The 16,837-nt window shown below is 39.5% G+C and overlaps 1 protein-coding gene across 1 annotated transcript in view; it reads left to right on the top strand.

Moving 5' to 3' along the window:
- Dnah5 (dynein axonemal heavy chain 5) overlaps nt 1–16,837 on the top strand; it is a 236,059-nt gene that overhangs the window by 195,357 nt on the left and 23,865 nt on the right. The window contains exons 67-73 of the mRNA XM_034523461.2: nt 82–196; nt 688–878; nt 6,872–6,993; nt 8,577–8,726; nt 13,683–13,928; nt 14,915–15,134; nt 16,357–16,562. Coding sequence (XP_034379352.1) covers nt 82–196; nt 688–878; nt 6,872–6,993; nt 8,577–8,726; nt 13,683–13,928; nt 14,915–15,134; nt 16,357–16,562 — 1,250 coding nt within the window. The remainder of the gene's footprint in view (nt 1–81; nt 197–687; nt 879–6,871; nt 6,994–8,576; nt 8,727–13,682; nt 13,929–14,914; nt 15,135–16,356; nt 16,563–16,837) is intronic.

Raw genomic sequence — 16,837 nt, 5'->3', positions numbered from 1 at the left:
AATAAATTGGGGTGATGTGTTTGCACAGCTCACTTACTTTTGATTCTTGTGCTACATGCCTCCCTGCTCTTTGTCTTTCAGTTGCTACACGGGGAAGCATCCTTTACTTCCTCATCACAGAGATGCGTCTGGTTAATGAGATGTATCAGACTTCGCTTCGTCAGTTTCTGGGCCTGTTTGACCTTTCCTTAGCCAGGTATACCTGTCCCTAGGAAGCCGAGCTGAATTCTTTATCTGTGGATGAGGACGATATTAGAATTTCCCTTTTGCTTGTCAGTAAGAGTATTTTCCTTTCTTAAGTCTGAGATTAGTGTAGTTATCAGCATGTTAACAAATCATCAAACGTGTCATCAAATGCCCAGAGGAGGCTATGCCAGCCCTTCATCCATCGATTTGATTTTTTTTTTTTTTTGGCTTCATGTGTTCTGCTAAATGGGAAATTTTCCAAGACATTGTTGTGGATAATAATGGCCTGTGGGTAAAACTGATTTAGACAACAGCGAGGTATTTTGTTATGTTGCTTCATGTTGAGGGAATTCTTGTTAGTTTAGATTTAGGAGTGCTCTCTTGATGTGTTAAAGTAAAAATTAGCTCTCCAAGTTACTTATTCTCCACCAGAGATACTGTGTTTATAGACAAGTGAAAAGGGCAGCGGGATAAGCGTGTCTTAAACGGTCTCTTCCTCAGGTCTGTCAGGAGCCCAATCACAAGCAAGAGGATTGCTAATATCATTGAGCACATGACCTACGAGGTTTTCAGGTATGCTGTCCGAGGCCTCTATGAGGAGCACAAATTTCTGTTCACTTTGTTGCTCACACTGAAGATTGACATCCAGAGGAGCCTAGTCAAGCATGAGGAGTTTCTCACCCTCATTAAAGGTCAGTAGAAAGTGCTATACACATCGCAGGGGCTCCGAATGCTCTTTGCACAACCTTTATTTTACTTTTTAAGTTGTAGTAGTTTCTTTGCATTTCATTTTTTATTTACTTACACGAGACATTTCATTTGATCACTTATTGAACAATGACTATTCGTTGGAAATGTACTATGTCTCAGGGTACGGAACAGACATTTTATTGAACCAAACCACTTGCAGAGTGCCTGAGTTTTGAGGGGAAGGTATAGAAAAAAATAATGAACCAAGTAAAATACGTCCTATGTGAGAAGCTGGGAAAGTGTTAGGGGACGGGAATGAGTGTTGTACTATTATTTTGCTATGATAGAATTTCCTGACCTACCCTCGCCCTTCCAGCCCACAGAATAAATCTCAAGGGAGAAAGGGCTCATTTGGCACACGATTTGAGATGCAGTCCATCATGGTAGGAAATTAGGGCTGTAGGAAGTTGAGGGAACAACTCATATCGCATCCACAGCCAGAAATCAGGGCTATAGGAGGCTTGTGCTCAGTCACTTGCTCTTTTTTATTCCATGCAAGATCCACACCCAGAGGATAGTGCCCCACCCCCACTTTCAGTGTCTGTCTGCCCATCTCTCTTAACCTAAGCAACATAGTCTTTCAAAAGTATGTTCAGGGGCTAAATGTCTCCCCACCATGGCTGTGTGTGTAGGTCTGTCGCTTACATGATTCCACATCCTGACAAGTTGGACAACTAATACTTATGAGGGAGGGCATGGATGGGTATAGGGTATGAGCTACAATGATAGTGTAAAGCTTTAAATTGTATATATAATTGATTCTTGAGTTGAGTAGATATCAATTAGCGACTGGCACCTGATTAAAGATTTGAAATAGCAGTGAAACATTTACAGAAGGAGTGCTAAGGGAGCAAGGTGACATAAGGGATTTCCGTGGGATCATGGGAATGAGATGAAGACAAAGCAAAGTTGGCAGGGTCTCGGAAGCTGGGTGGTTGAGGTGATTCAGCAGCCATTACATTGATTTTTTATTGTGTATTTATTGAAGCATTGATCACAGGTAGACCTTTGGCTCACTAGCATATACAGTTGAATAGAAAGCCAAAAGACACAGACCGTAGTCAAATATTTTTTAAATGGTATGCATATACTGTACATAGAAATGGGTTTCAGGAAGACTTTTTTCCTTTTTGTACTGGGGATTGAACTTAGTATCTCATAATTATAGACAACTGCTCTAGTGTTACTGAGCTATTTCCCCAGCCACATAAAAATACTTTCATACAAGTATGTCATATACTTCATTCTTATTTATCCGCGTATCCTCCTATTTCTCCCTCACTCCTAGTCCCCTTCATTTTCTCAATTTTACTTCTACTTTCTTAACATATGTGTGTGCATGGTTTTATATGTTTATATAAATGTCTGTGATTGACAAAGAAGGTAAAATGTGGTATTAGTCTGAATCTGACTTCTTTCACTAAATGTGATCTCCAGTTGAATCAATTTTCTTGCAACCAACATAATTTTATTTTAATGGCTGAAGAAAAAATCCCATTGTGAGTAATGTGTATGTGATGTGATGTGATGTGAGTGTGTGTGTGTGTGTGTGTGTGTGTGTTTGTGGTAGTCTTCATTTATTGAAGGGCTCCTAGATTAGTTCATAATTGGGTTATGGATAGAGCTACAATACATCATGAAAGTATTTATGTGACATGGTAACTTAGAGGCCTCTAGTTATCTACCCAAGAATGCACTAGCTGAGATAAACAGTAACTTGTTTGTTTATTTATTTATTTATTTACTTATTTATTTTTTGAGTAAACTCAATACCGTTTTCACAGTGGTTTGAGTAATTTGTATTCCGACTAGCAATGTCTGAGTGCATCCTTGCCAGTTCTTGTCATTGTTTATTTTCTTAATGGCAGCTCATCTGACTGTGGTAACTGAGTCTCAATAGTTCTAGTTCATATTTCCTCGACACCTAAGGATGTTGAACACATTTCATTTGCTCATTAGCCATTTGTTCGTGTTCTTGTTCTTGTTCTCGTTCTCATTTTCACTCTCATTCTCTTCTTCCTCCCCCTCCTCCTTCCGTCTCCCTCCTCCTTCTTCTGTTGCTGTTGCTTCTTATTCTTTTTCAGAATTGTTTGTCATCACATTCATTGATTGGATTGTTTAATTTTTTTGGTATTTAAATTTTGGGCTCTTTCTATAGTCTACATATTAATTTTCTAATGTCTAGCTTGCAAAGATTTTTTCTTTCATTCCGTCGTTTTTCTTTTGGCTTGATGAGTTTTTGATTTGCATACTTAATTATGCTATCTTTTTTCTGAATTTTTCATTTTATTTTCTGAACTATTGGAGTTCCTACAATCTTCATTAATTGCAGAGAACTTTTACTTTCTTAGTTATGTTTATTATAATGTACTTCTTTCCCTTTTTTCCATTTTTTGAGGTCTTTGATATATTTTAATCTTAACACAGATCTTCTCAATAGAACAGCATAGGAGCACTTTCATTTGCTTTGCTGATGTATTTCTTTCTTTCTTTTTTATTGTTTGCATCTTTGTTAGGGTTACTATTGCTGTTAGAAAACACCACGAAAAAAAGTAACTTTAAGAGAAAAGGATTTATTTGGCTTATACTTTCATATCATTGTTCACCATCAAAGGAAAGCCATGAGGCTAGGAACCTGTAGGCAGGAGCTGATGTAGAGGCTTCGGGAGAATGCTGCTTACTGGCTTGTTTCCCATGGCTTTGTCATTCTTTCTTAAAGAAGCTAGGACTACCAGACCAGGAACAACCCCACTCAAAATTGACTGAGACCTCCCACATCAATCACTAATTAGGGGTTCCCAATGGAGGATTTACAAGGAGCTGGAGGAGCTGAAAGGGTTTGTGGCCCCATGAGGAGAGCAACAATACCAACCAACCAGAGCACCCAGGGTCTAAACCACCAGCCTGGGAGCACATAGGGATGGACCCATGGCTCCAGCTGTATATGTAGGGAGGATGGCCTTGTCAGGCATAGGTGGGAGAGGAGTCCTTGGTCCCATGAAGGCTGGATGCCGAGTGTGGGGGAATTAGAGTGTGGGGAGGTGGGAGTGGGGGTGGGTGGGGACACATCCTCATGGTAGCAGGAGGAGGGGGGATGGGATAAGGGGTTCCTGGGTGGGGGGAATGGAGTAAGGGGATAACATCTGAAATGTAAATAAAATGTCCAATAAAAAAAAAAAAAGAAAATGCTCTTCCGTCTTGCTTTACAGCCTGATTTTATGAATGGGTTTTCTGAATTGACACAAAACTAGCCAGCACAGCACAGCACAACACATTGTATCACACACAAATCTGTTTTTTTTTTTTCAATATCAAATCTATCTTCCTTCTCCAACTTCTCCCATATAAGCCCCCATTAGTTTACCCTCCCAACTTCAACTACTCTTTTTAAATCCACGGGGTCCACTTAGTGCTACCTGAGTGTAGGGCCATATTGTGATATGCGGGTAGTCTATTACAGAATACATCCAAAGTGAGCCGACTCAATTGCCAATGAATGGACATAGAAATAAATTGTACCCTAAATACTTACATTGATAGCCATCATTAGACTCTCTCCCTTCATCATAGAAGATTCTTTTGCAGTAGGTAAGAGACTAAACACGCCATTACTTAAAATTAAGGTGTGAATAAAGAATAATGAGCCCTTTTAACCAGAAAGTGGCGGACCCTTACCAGACACTGTCTCTACTGATGTCGTTATCTTAGAGTTCCCCCAAATCAAGAGCTGTGACAAAGTAATTTCTATAATTTTCAAGGAGACTTTGACCCAGCAAAGTTAGTCTATTATAGCAGCACAAACAGCCTGGGACAAAATGTAACACTCGTCCATTACTGCTTTATATTCATCTCTAAGATGACTTAGCTTTTGTGATGTTTTAAACTTTCCTTAACTGTTGAATTTTATGGTAGAATGGAATAACTGGTACGTTTTAATTATGAACATCTTTCATTTTAAAGAAAAGTATTAGGATAAAAAAAAAATTGACATTTGCTTTTTCCTCCAAGGCAAAGTTTCAAGGAATGAAGATAAAAACGTAATCCTGGATCATCTGAGTACTTATTCTGAAAATTTTTCTTTCTCAGCTGTTGATTAAAGAATTTATTTAATCTGTGATCATGTTATTAAAATCATTTTTTTCTCTCAACATACAATTATTTTTTGTGCTTAATTGTATATTTTTGGAGCAGCCAAGGTAGTCACGGCTTATTTGCCCAATACTAAACATTGAACAATGCTTCAACCCACGAGGCTCACTCACTCATCTCCAAGAATAGTTTTGTGTTAACTCACTGGCAAGTACCTTATTTTTCCCAATTTGCTGGGAAATGGGCAGTTGTCATGGCAATTGGCGAAGCATTTATTGCTATTATCATTAGGTCTTTAACTTCTCCTTGGCATTACAACCAGCTGTTTTCACTTTGTGAGCTAATATTTCCATTCAAATAGCTTCCAGGCCCCATTTACCTTATTATAGATGAACTAAGATCGATCTGGCACAGGGATACAATTTAATAGTACATGGTGTCTAGATTAAGTAGAGCATGGTTCAATAAATGTCTCCAGCATTATTTGTTTATACCTTGCTCTGTAAAACAAAGAATTTTAATGTAACCTTGGGCTTTTCCACTCATGCTCCAGTTTCTGAATAGTGCCTCGGAGGCTTATTTATTTATAAATAAATGCATAGGTCATAAGCGTTGGCTTGTTCCTAGATGAGCTCAGGACTTATGTAACCCACTTAAACTCTTCTATGTCTGCCACAAGGCTGGTAACCTCTCCTCAGTTTCATGTGCCTGATTTCCTCAGAGCCCAGGGTGAATCTCTAGCTCCTGACTTCCCAGAGTTCTTGTCTCACTACCAAAGTCCACACCTTCTGTTTCCTGCCTTTTGCTAGTAGGCCATCAGCTTTATCTTGACAGCTGGTCCTTCCTCACAGTACACAAGTCACGTAGGGCAATGCCACTACAGCTCCTCCCAAAGAGAGGTTTGTGTCACCTAGCCCAGGTAGAGGGTGTGACTACAGGCCTCAGAGACTCAAGAGATCGCCATATTAATGAGATGCCTAAAGGCCAGAGGGCATAGCCAATTAAACATTCCTCTCCCGGACCTTCCTTCCTCCCTATAAGTCAGGCCAGCCCTGAGAAACAGGGGTGGGAGGGCGGGTTGTATAGCTTCATCTATTTTCCGCCACGACAATAAACCTTTTAAAACCATGGACTTTCTCATGTCTTTGGGGCCCCACCATAGGGAACCATGGATAAGGCCTTTGACTACTGAGCCACTGCTTAATTTCCCGCTAGAAGACTTCTCTACCTTCCCACCACAGAGCCCTGCCAACTCAACCAAGCTAGCCGACCCAGCCAAGCAAGTGGGTAACCAAGAGTCTCCACCCTTCGAGGTGCTGCTGGAGTCTCTCTCTCTCTTTCTCTCTCTCTCTCTCTCTCTCTCTCTCTCTCTCTCTCTCTCTCTCTCTCTCTCTCTCTCTCTCTCTTCCTCTCGGCTGTGGGCCAGTCCAGACCATATGCCCTCCATCTCCGTTCTTCGGCTCCCAACGGCGTCTGAAAGCCCAAGGACAGAGACCACTAGTCTCCCGGTCAGCTGCTTCAGCCAGGAGACCTCCAAACCAGAAGCTCTGCCCCGCGGGGACTTCAGGCTGAGACCTCCACACCCGGGAGGAGCTAGGCAGCTTCTCACAGCCTAGTGTCTGCCCGGCACCGTGTGGAGCCACTCAGTCAAATTCCCACGCTTCTCCCTCCCTGAGCTGTGGCAGACACGCAGGAACCACAACACAGCCAACAGGACCCGCCCCCACGAGTGGGCACTACAGTCCCTCACCCTTGTATATTCTTTGGTTGACGGTTTAGTCTGTGGGAGTTCAAATTATTTTAAAGCAACAATAAAGGTAGCAACTTTATATATTTAATTTTATAGGTGGTGCCTCACTGGATCTTAAAGCCTGTCCTCCTAAACCATCCAAATGGATCCTAGACATGACTTGGCTGAATTTGGTGGAACTTAGCAAACTTAAACAGTTTTCAGACATCCTGGATCAGGTAACATGTTCTTTGAGTATACTTAAGCTACCGTCATGGTGAACAGCTTTCAGACCCATTGCTACAGTGTTTGTTTGTGCTTCACACACCCTCCCTCAGTCTTAGAGTGTATTGCATGCGTTTAATGTTTAGCCTTCCTGCAGCTTATCCACAGTTTGGAAGCATCAGCTCCCACCGAAGGCCAGTTATTCGGGAAGCATTGTGTCTAGGAAGTTTAATAGGAATTGTTTCAGCCTAAGTATCACTATCATCAATGAAGGTCTGTATATGAGTCTGTAATACACAGGAAGTCTATACACAGGAAGACTGTTATAACTCCAATTAGATAGAATAACTATACACATAATTATACATGTGTGCTCTCTTTAGAGATTAAATAGAAATGTAAACAGCTTTTCCTACTAAATGTCCCTTCCTGGTCTTTGTCTCTCTTTCCTCTTCCTCTGCTGTTACTCCTAGTAACAGCAGGTCCGAAACTGATGCTAACATTTGTGTCTTTATCTATATATTTTACTGCTCTTTAAACCATTTAGTTGCCCACGATCTATGTACATACTGGAATCATAGAAGTTGAGCCCCCGGGCTCATAACTGGTGTTTGTTATTACTAACCAACAATTTTGGTATAATCAATTGTTTTAGGTAAAATAACTCATTTTTAGTTATTAATGTAGTCTAGTACTCTATCAGGATACACCCAGGAATCATTCCTGGATCATTCTGGTCAGAGATTGCTGCCTTTTAGAGAGTGTATCATGTCTGAAATCCTGCCCCGTCATGCAACTGAATGTGTCATACATCATGAAACAGATTAATATTTATTCTTACATGATGATTTCTAAATGCAAACCCAGGGAATTCTTTCTTTGACTAAACCAGGAAGCCTTGAGGCTTTCATCAAATGGATTGTCAGAAGATATAAGACTCTGTTAATTTATAGATGTTATTGGTTTGAAGCTTTTGATGTTCTTGCCTCTGTAAGGCTGGTGCCCTATTGGTATCTAGACTCCAGAGGGCAGTGCTCTATGTGCGTTGCCTACAAAAAGTAGGTGTCTGGTTATTTGTGTGATGATGATATTAAATGTAATATCTCAAATTACTTTAGATCCATAGAATATTGATCTCAAACCTGTTTATTCAATAACAAATATGTATTAAGGGTCTTCCTTTGTGTCAAGAGTGGTCCTAGGAAATGAGGAAACATGAATGAATGAGGCCAGATTATAAGAGGATTTTTATGGAGCAAATCAGACTTCCTCAAGATAATGAAAATGAGGCTCCATTGATTTTTCTTTTCTTATAAATTTATTACTGTAAAGGCAGAGGTGAAATCAAGTATTTCAGGACTCTTCCTCCCTTGGCAGCTAGCTGTAGACTGGTGCTAACCTAGACTGATTTGGGAATAAGTTATCTGTGACCTATAGTCAGACATTTTGTTCCTAGAATATAAAGCTTAAAAATAGTGAAAGCATATAGCTTATACATGCCTAGAACGGTTAGAAAGCTTGATGGAAAATGTCCGTGAAAAATCACTGAATGACTTTTGTAGTACATGACACGCTTCTTAACCCATGGTGTTTTCAGATATCAAGGAATGAAAAAATGTGGAGAATCTGGTTTGACAAAGAAAATCCAGAAGAGGAACCCCTTCCTAATGCCTACGATAAATCTCTTGACTGTTTCAGACGCCTCCTTCTTATTAGGTCCTGGTGTCCCGATAGAACCATTGCTCAGGTAAAGTATGTATTCAAAGGAAGCAACAGAGAAAGTTCTAAAGGAGAATTTTCCTTTAAATTTAAAGAAGTATTTTGAATGTGATTCTCAACCAGAATTTCCTTGTGGTCTTCTAAGCAATTTTCTAGTAACAAATGTGATAAATGGAGACACAAACAGCAAATGAAGTACTGAGTGCATACTTCCCTAAGGATTTATTACACCCTTTTGGTCCTAGCGGTAAAACAAAAGCAAATGAGAAAATCATGATTCTGAGCTTGACATGTAAGAATAACATAAACTAATGTATTATTCTCATGTATCTTTTATAATAACTCAGAAATGATATAGCTGCTCTATTTTCTTAGCTGTAAATCAGCTTTTGTATAAGCGAAGAAACCCATAGAAGCAGAAGAGAGAGAGCCACCTAGCAGGACAGACATGGCTCATAACGCCACAGCTCTAGGTAGAGGGATCAGGCTTTCCTAAAACTGAATTCCGCACATGCTTATTTAATGTGAAGTCCTTCTCCCTAAAGCTTCTCTCTCCAAGACTTTTTTATATTCTGGTCTTACATCGTAGTATTCACCCACTGAAAAGGCATGGGTCTTGCTTTCACAACTGAATGTTTAAAATTCAGCACAGGTTGCTTCTTAATTGCTTTCATAAAGCAATCATTAGAGCAAAATCTGCTGGACTCTGCAATTCACCTTAGTGTCTGTAGCGGGTGTTACAGAATGTGCAAGGTAACTACCCCCAACTTGTCTAAGGTACCACGAATCAAAGGAACAGCTAGTTCCAAAGGCTTATTAAAAGAAGAAAAACAACTTTGGCCATGTAAGGCATTGAGGTCACCCTGCTACTCACTTTCCCCTTTCAACTTTATTATTTTGACTCTGCCCTAATGAATGGTCGAATAGTTGCCTTTTTCAAGGTGGTATGGGAGGGAAAGTATAGGTACAGCTCGTTGTTTATCTATTCTTGCCTCCTTACCTCCCTTCCTCTTTTGCCCCAGAAACCACTTAGTGTCAAAGTTAAAATGAAGGCCCAAGATTGTTCTATAACATTTCCATCTTTGTAAGGCTCTGTCATCCTCAGGTGGGCCACCAGCATGACTTTTTTGCTATCTACAACTTTGTTTTTTTTTGGGTATCTTCTGCACTCTGATGCATCCTTTTAAAAATAAATGGCAAAGACATTCCATTATCAGCTTTCCAAGTCTTTCGGTGATTCCCACGGCCCTTACAAAAACACTCAATTCCTAAATAAAATCTAGATGGTCCTCTGGAAATATATCATACCCCCTGGAAATAAAATCTAGATGGTCCTCTGGAAATATATCATACCCTCTGGAATTTGTATCTGTGTGAGTCCTTTTAAAATTTATTGCTCGATCAGCTCTACAAAGTGGATTCACTTGGTCCCCATTCCCTATCAGTTAAGGTTACAAACGATGTTTTTAATTTTGTCTAGTGGGATGGTCCACAGCAGGGGCTGTCACGTGGGTTGGCTACAAGAATACTGCACTGTTAGGGGCTATCCAATGCTACATAGACAGTGATGTCTAAAAGAAAACACGCCACAAAGGAAGGTCAGTTCATACGAGGTGACTTCTGAATTCGTTTCCCCACTCCTACTCAAAACTTGAGCCTGTTAAATTGAGACCAGATGGAACAAAATCTTCTTTGGACTTGGACAGTCTCACCTGTGAAGAATGTAGCCTGTATATTTACTTGTGCCAATGAGGTGTTAAGGTTTTATGGGTTGGCAGGCGATGCAGAAGCTGGGTTGGCCTGCCCCAAATTGTCACTTACACAAATTATACTGGATGTCCTCCATGCACACAAGACAACTTATTTTTGTTTGCTCCAAAATTCCTGCACATGTGTTCACTGAGTGAATGACTTTCTTCTGCTTCTATGCTTCAGCTTAATTGCTTCTTTGTTAGCATGCAAGCTCTGGTGTATTTCTGAGATATTAATTGGTTTTGTTGTTGCAATCCACTGGAGGATGTGGTTTATTTACTATTACTGGGTCATTCTATGTCTAATCCTGAGGTGAAGTACCAGTCCCAAAGGCAGGGTCATTCTGTCACTGCTCTGTAAAGCCATCTGACATACATCCTTAGACAAAGGAGGAGGCTGCAAACCAAGTTTTATACCTTTTGCAAGATGGAGATTTATGGGCACAGGGAGACTCAGTTATGCCTGTTTGTCCAATATGATAATTCATATGTTTGACTGAAGTTATGGAGGTAAGGATATCTGTTTTTCCTCACACATGCTGTAGTTTTGTCTTACATCACACAATGAACTTACATCACACAATGAACTGGAACCTCTGGCCTTGAAGCCAATTAGAAACCGTGGCTGCGATCCCAAGAATACATCTCTTTCCTAGGAACAAGAATTTTATTTTTAAAAATCCATCACAATTTCCATTCTAAGTAAAATAGCTTTGTTTATCAAGTAGTTATAAAAGGATGTCTTGGCCTCCCCAACAAAATTGATCACTGTGCCTCAGATAGTTTGTGACTGAAACATAACTTACACAGTCTTCATACCAGAAAACAACAGGAAGAATTATATTTTATGATGTAAAAATTAGTCATATCAAAGTGTGATTTCATCTTAATTATCAAATGATTTTATACATTTATAGGATTTCATTACAAATGCACATTGTAGATTGGTCAAATTAGGCTGTGAAGTTATCTTTTTTGTTTATGCATTATACTGAGTTGCTTCTGTGACTCAATGGATGGGTCAAATAATTTCAACAGAGACCATATACCCAAGAAACTTCAGTGATTTGCCCTCTGACCCCAACTGTACTGTAATGACTTGTATGGCACTGTATTGGGTCCATATGGATTTGTGTGGAGGTTTTGGGGGTTATTGAGTACCCCACTATCTTAAAATAGAAAACATTTGAGCTTTGCATGTATCTGAGGCACATTGTAAGGAGCTGCAGTAATGGCTGATCCCTGTGGTTGAGCAGCAACTGCAACTGTGAAATGCCCAGTCTTTGAATTACTTCCTGACTGCAGCTGTTTAGTGACCCTGAATGTATACATAGAGGAGAGTTTTGATGATATCAGTGGACATGATAAGCAAACTTTTAAAATAATTGACAGAAAGATGCAGAAAAAAATGTGGGCATTTAGAATAAAGTTAGAGACTCTCATACTGGATCTTGCCAATTTAGAAAACATTGTGAAAGATATATGGCATATCTCAAACTGAACTGGATGGAATGTCATATCTTCAGAACATCTCTCAACTACTAAAGTTCACAAAGGGTGGAGGGTCTGAATGGGTGATCATTTCTAGGACCGAAAGACACAAGTCCTGACTGGTTATTTTATTACCATTGGTCTAGCTCTAGTGAAGCAGGGATCTGACAAGAAACTTCGCAGTGCCCTAATAAACAAGGCAAGCTGTCTCTTCCCAATGTCATTTAGAGATAGTTGTTAAAGCAAGACGACTGTGCACTGTACCAAATCAGCATATTTTAAACCTTGCATTGGTGGTAAACTGGACATTATGCTTTGTAATAGGGAAGGGTTGGAACTAAGATGCTGGAGAGAAGATCCATAGTCCCATAGTCCAATGCTTTCTCAATGCTCATCTGTGAGTTTGGGGAGTGTGAACCTATTGTCTCCTTACCACCATGCAGAAGATGACTCTTTCACACCATATTTCAGTTTCTTGTGAGAGGGATAACGTTATTCAGAAGGAAAATCCCAAAGTAGAGCATTCTGGGTATTCAATTGTATTGTCTCAGCTGCCACTCACTTCTATTATGAAGATGCCAGATGTTTTCAAAGGCCACCAGGCTCCCTTGTCATGACCTGTACCCAGGAGCTGGTGGGCTTATTAAGCCATCTTTTATTTGAAGGTATCCTGTTTTTGATTTCTGTAACTCTCTTTTCATCATTAACATCTTGGTTGTCGTTCCTCAGAATGACTTTGCAGCTCAGGTCTGCGAGCTTATCCTGGGAAGCTGGTCACCATTCACACTGGTAATTCTCACAGCTTAGGTCTGTCTGAAGTCTCAGAGCAATGCAAGTGCCCTGTGCACTCCTCTAGGGATAGGATTGAGTAGGCTCATCACTGCCTTTTATGGAGATTAAGTTAATGTGCTCACAGTTGGGTTCTGCCTATTTAGTGAGAAAGACTGATCTGGGGAATCTCCCTATGGGAACCTGTGGATGTTACAAACTTGAGTTGGGAGAAGACAATGGAATTGGAGGATAATGTTTATTTTGAGAGGAGCATCCCAGTTATTGTGAGGGAGAGAATAAAGGGTCACACACACTATTTGGTATTTGAAAAAAAAATTACTCTTTGACCTTTTTAGAAAAAGAGTACCAGGCATTTTTTAAATGAAGAATATGAAGTTAAATATTGATCTTATAAACAAAAATTTCATTAAAATTTCAAACAAGATTAATAGAAGAAAGACAGATTCCCCTTCTCCCCCATGGAAAGGGATAATGGAAATTATGAGCAGACAGATTATCAGGTAAATCTTTTAAAAATGAATTAACTAATTAGTTATTTCATTATCTGATAAATATAATAAACAGTTATTCAAAGATTATCTATTTGGTAAATACTCCTTACATCTCATTGTACTATTGAACTATGTGGAATTAGGGTTAACATCCTAAATAATAAAGCTTCCAAATCTTTTGTGGACAGAAAGAAGCCATAATGTGTTGTAATGAGACTCAGGGTCATTCAGCGTAGAGTCTAAAGTTCTAACTATATAATTTTGTCTAGCAAGTAACACAGCTTTTGTGAGTATAGCTTTGAAATATAATTAAACAACAAATACCAGGAACAGAGACCTCTGTCCTGTTTCTGTGGCAGTTCAGATGGACATCTTTGAGCTAACTCGCAGAAGTCACACTTTATTGTAATACATGAAGGAGCTTACAATCTTTTTGTTGATTTGTACTACTTTTGGCAGGCTCGCAAGTACATCACGGACTCCATGGGAGAAAGCTATGCAGAGGGAGTTATTCTGGACTTGGAAAAGACATGGGAGGAATCTGACCCACGAACACCACTCATCTGCCTCCTGTCCATGGGCTCTGACCCCACAGATTCCATCATTGCTTTGGGGAAGAGACTAAAAATAGAAACACGCTATGTGTCCATGGGCCAGGGCCAGGAGGTCCATGCGAGGAAGCTGTTGCACCAGACCATGGCAAATGTAAGTCTGAATGTCTAGATCCAAAATGCACCTTGAGATTGTGTTACGGATGCTGTAGATGATTTTATTTAAAGCATCTCATAGATGAGACATTTGAGAAATTATTTCATAATCTACAAATTTGCCTGGGTTGCTATACGTAAAAAAAAAAGTCTCCTTAACAGTTATAGAATAATTTGCATGAACATTAAGAGTGAGCATTCTAAGGGTCTTGTTTTTAAATTAATTAGATTCAAAGAGAAGTTTCTTTCATAGAGGGTATATGTCTGGTTAACATTATTCTGAGACTATAGAAGGGTGGGAACAACTGTCAAAATATTGTAGGTAACTTTCTTTTAAGTATTTTCAGTGGGGTTGTTTCACACCTGAGGTGCAGATTCTTCAGTCTAGGCCCTGTCTTGTTTGCCTGCTAGAGACTCAGTCTCTCATCTTTTCTTGGACAGAAGGGGACATGCTACAGGATAGACAACCTTTTCTCTGATTACCCCCTCCTCTCAGTCTAGGCCAAGTGTCTTGCTTTTTTGGTCTGTGTACCATTCTTGACCACTCCCAGAAGTACATTTCATCCCAGGATACTCCAAGTGCAGCTTAAGATTCAGTTTTCCAGAATCTGTGTACATGTCATTAATATTGTCTCACTGTCTTGGTCTTTGGGTTCATGACTTAAAATACTAAGCTTAGCTCTACTTGTAAGTTGTATTACCTCTTTCTGTTTTTTACTTTGGGTCTTGCCAAGACCATTCTAAAGAATCATTATGTCTATTGGCATGACGGTGTGCTGTGAGGCAAATGTATACAATACTTACAATTGCATTGTTAATCTCCAGGAAGGACTAGTGAACTCTTAGAGTTGGCCTAGATTAATTTAAAGTGGTTATTATACTTCTGTTTTAAAATTTAATGATTTAATTTCTAAGGGTAGTTGTACTGAGATCGCCAGGTGAAAGGAACTAAGCTAACTTCCATCTGTTGCTGGTGTTTCTTAGGGGGGATGGGCACTTCTACAGAACTGCCACCTGGGACTTGACTTCCTGGATGAACTAATGGACGTAATTACAGAAGCGGAAACTGTGCATGACACTTTTCGTCTGTGGATTACCACTGAGGTTCACAAGCAGTTCCCCATCACTCTCCTTCAGATGTCCATCAAGTTTGCCAATGAGCCACCTCAGGGCCTCCGGGCAGGCCTGAGAAGGACATATGGTGGTAAGCTGAGGGATGCTTCTGAGTCTGCAGGATTTGCACAATACTGTTTTCTTAAAGAAACTCTAAAAGCAGAATTAGCAGATCATGTTCATCCTTTACCTGATAGAGCCAAATGATGTGAATTAAGTCAACAATTTTCTACCTTCAATTTTTCTTTGTTTTCAATATTGTACTACTGTGCTTGTGCCAGACACCGTCCTTTCTATTTTAACATCATATATTGACAGCTTCCTTGTTTGTGGTCTCTGTCTACACATGAATTAGTGTAGTAGTACAGCCTCTTCCAAAAGGAAGGTTTGAGTTAAAAGTGTGGCCCGATCTGTACGTCATAGCATCAGCTAAGTTAACAGTGGAACAGTGATGGAATATGGACCATGTGGCAGGCGGGCAGGAGAATCATGAGTTACAATTTTTTTTTTTCTTTTCAAGACAGGGTTTCTTTGTATAGTCCTGGCTTTCCTGGAACTCACTCTGTAGACCAGGCTGGCCTTGAACTCAAAAATTCACCTGCCTCTGCCTCTCAAGTGCTGGAATTAAAGGTGTATGCCACTACTGTCCAGCTGAATCATGAGTTACATAGTAGGTTCAATAAAAGCTATATAGAAGGATAAAATTGTTGGAAAATATTTAACAACAACAACATGGTTATATTCCAATTAAAAACTACATATACGCTTAAGGGAGTTTCTACTAAGAGTCAAATTCTGCCAATTTATAAGATAATGGGATAATAAATCTTGAAAGATAATAGAAATTGATGTGCATAATACAATTTAATAATGTTTGATAATTACTTAAGGCATGCACTTAGGCTGAAATAAACTTTTGCATACATTATTTTAACTAATTTTAAGTTAAGTGTACACTCCTAGTACATACCTCAGATATTAATATAGTTAATATTAATTCATATAATTCATAATGATAATAATAGCATTCACTTTATAGCCATTTTTCTTTTATCTCTATTTTATCTTTGTACTCTCATGGTGTATTGGTAAGAAGTTGTCTTATGTTATTAAGCTGTCCTCATGACCTAGGCTTTTAAGAGATGCTTCAAAGATAAATGATCTCTAATCAGCCCAAATTCAAATGATAATTACAAAATAATTGGAAGAAAAGTAGTACAAAATAACTGTGACTTGTTGGAATGGTTCTTTATAAAAGGAATAACAAAGGGAAATGCATGAGAGATGACTACGTTCTTCCCTGACCATGACAGGTGTGAGCCAGGACCTACTGGATGTGAGTGTGGGGGCCCAGTGGAAGCCCATGCTGTATGCAGTGGCCTTCCTACACTCTACTGTCCAGGAAAGGCGCAAGTTTGGTCCCCTAGGGTGGAATATCCCCTACGAATTTAACCAAGCAGACTTCAATGCCACGGTGCAGTTCATTCAAAACCACCTGGATGATATGGATATCAAGAAGGTACGGTTCTGCCTATTACTTCACACCATGACATGTACTGAACACAGATGTGGCCAGCTTCACACAATGGGACTAATCATATGAGAATTTGATAAGGTGGTAGGGTCTTTTTTTTTAAGTCCACTTGGGTCATAATCGCTTCTAGATGTTAGGAATAAAAAAGGAAGTGTATTTATTATCAATTTATTTGTTACAGTTCATAAGGCAGCCTCAAATGACCAGTGGTGGGGATGGGGTGAGGGGTGGAGGAGAAGAAAACTCTGAAAATAAAAGCA

The sequence above is a fragment of the Arvicanthis niloticus genome, chromosome 19, assembly GCF_011762505.2.
Source record: "Arvicanthis niloticus isolate mArvNil1 chromosome 19, mArvNil1.pat.X, whole genome shotgun sequence".
Taxonomy (NCBI): Eukaryota; Metazoa; Chordata; class Mammalia; order Rodentia; family Muridae; genus Arvicanthis; species Arvicanthis niloticus.
This window is presented reverse-complemented; position numbering and strand designations above follow the sequence as displayed.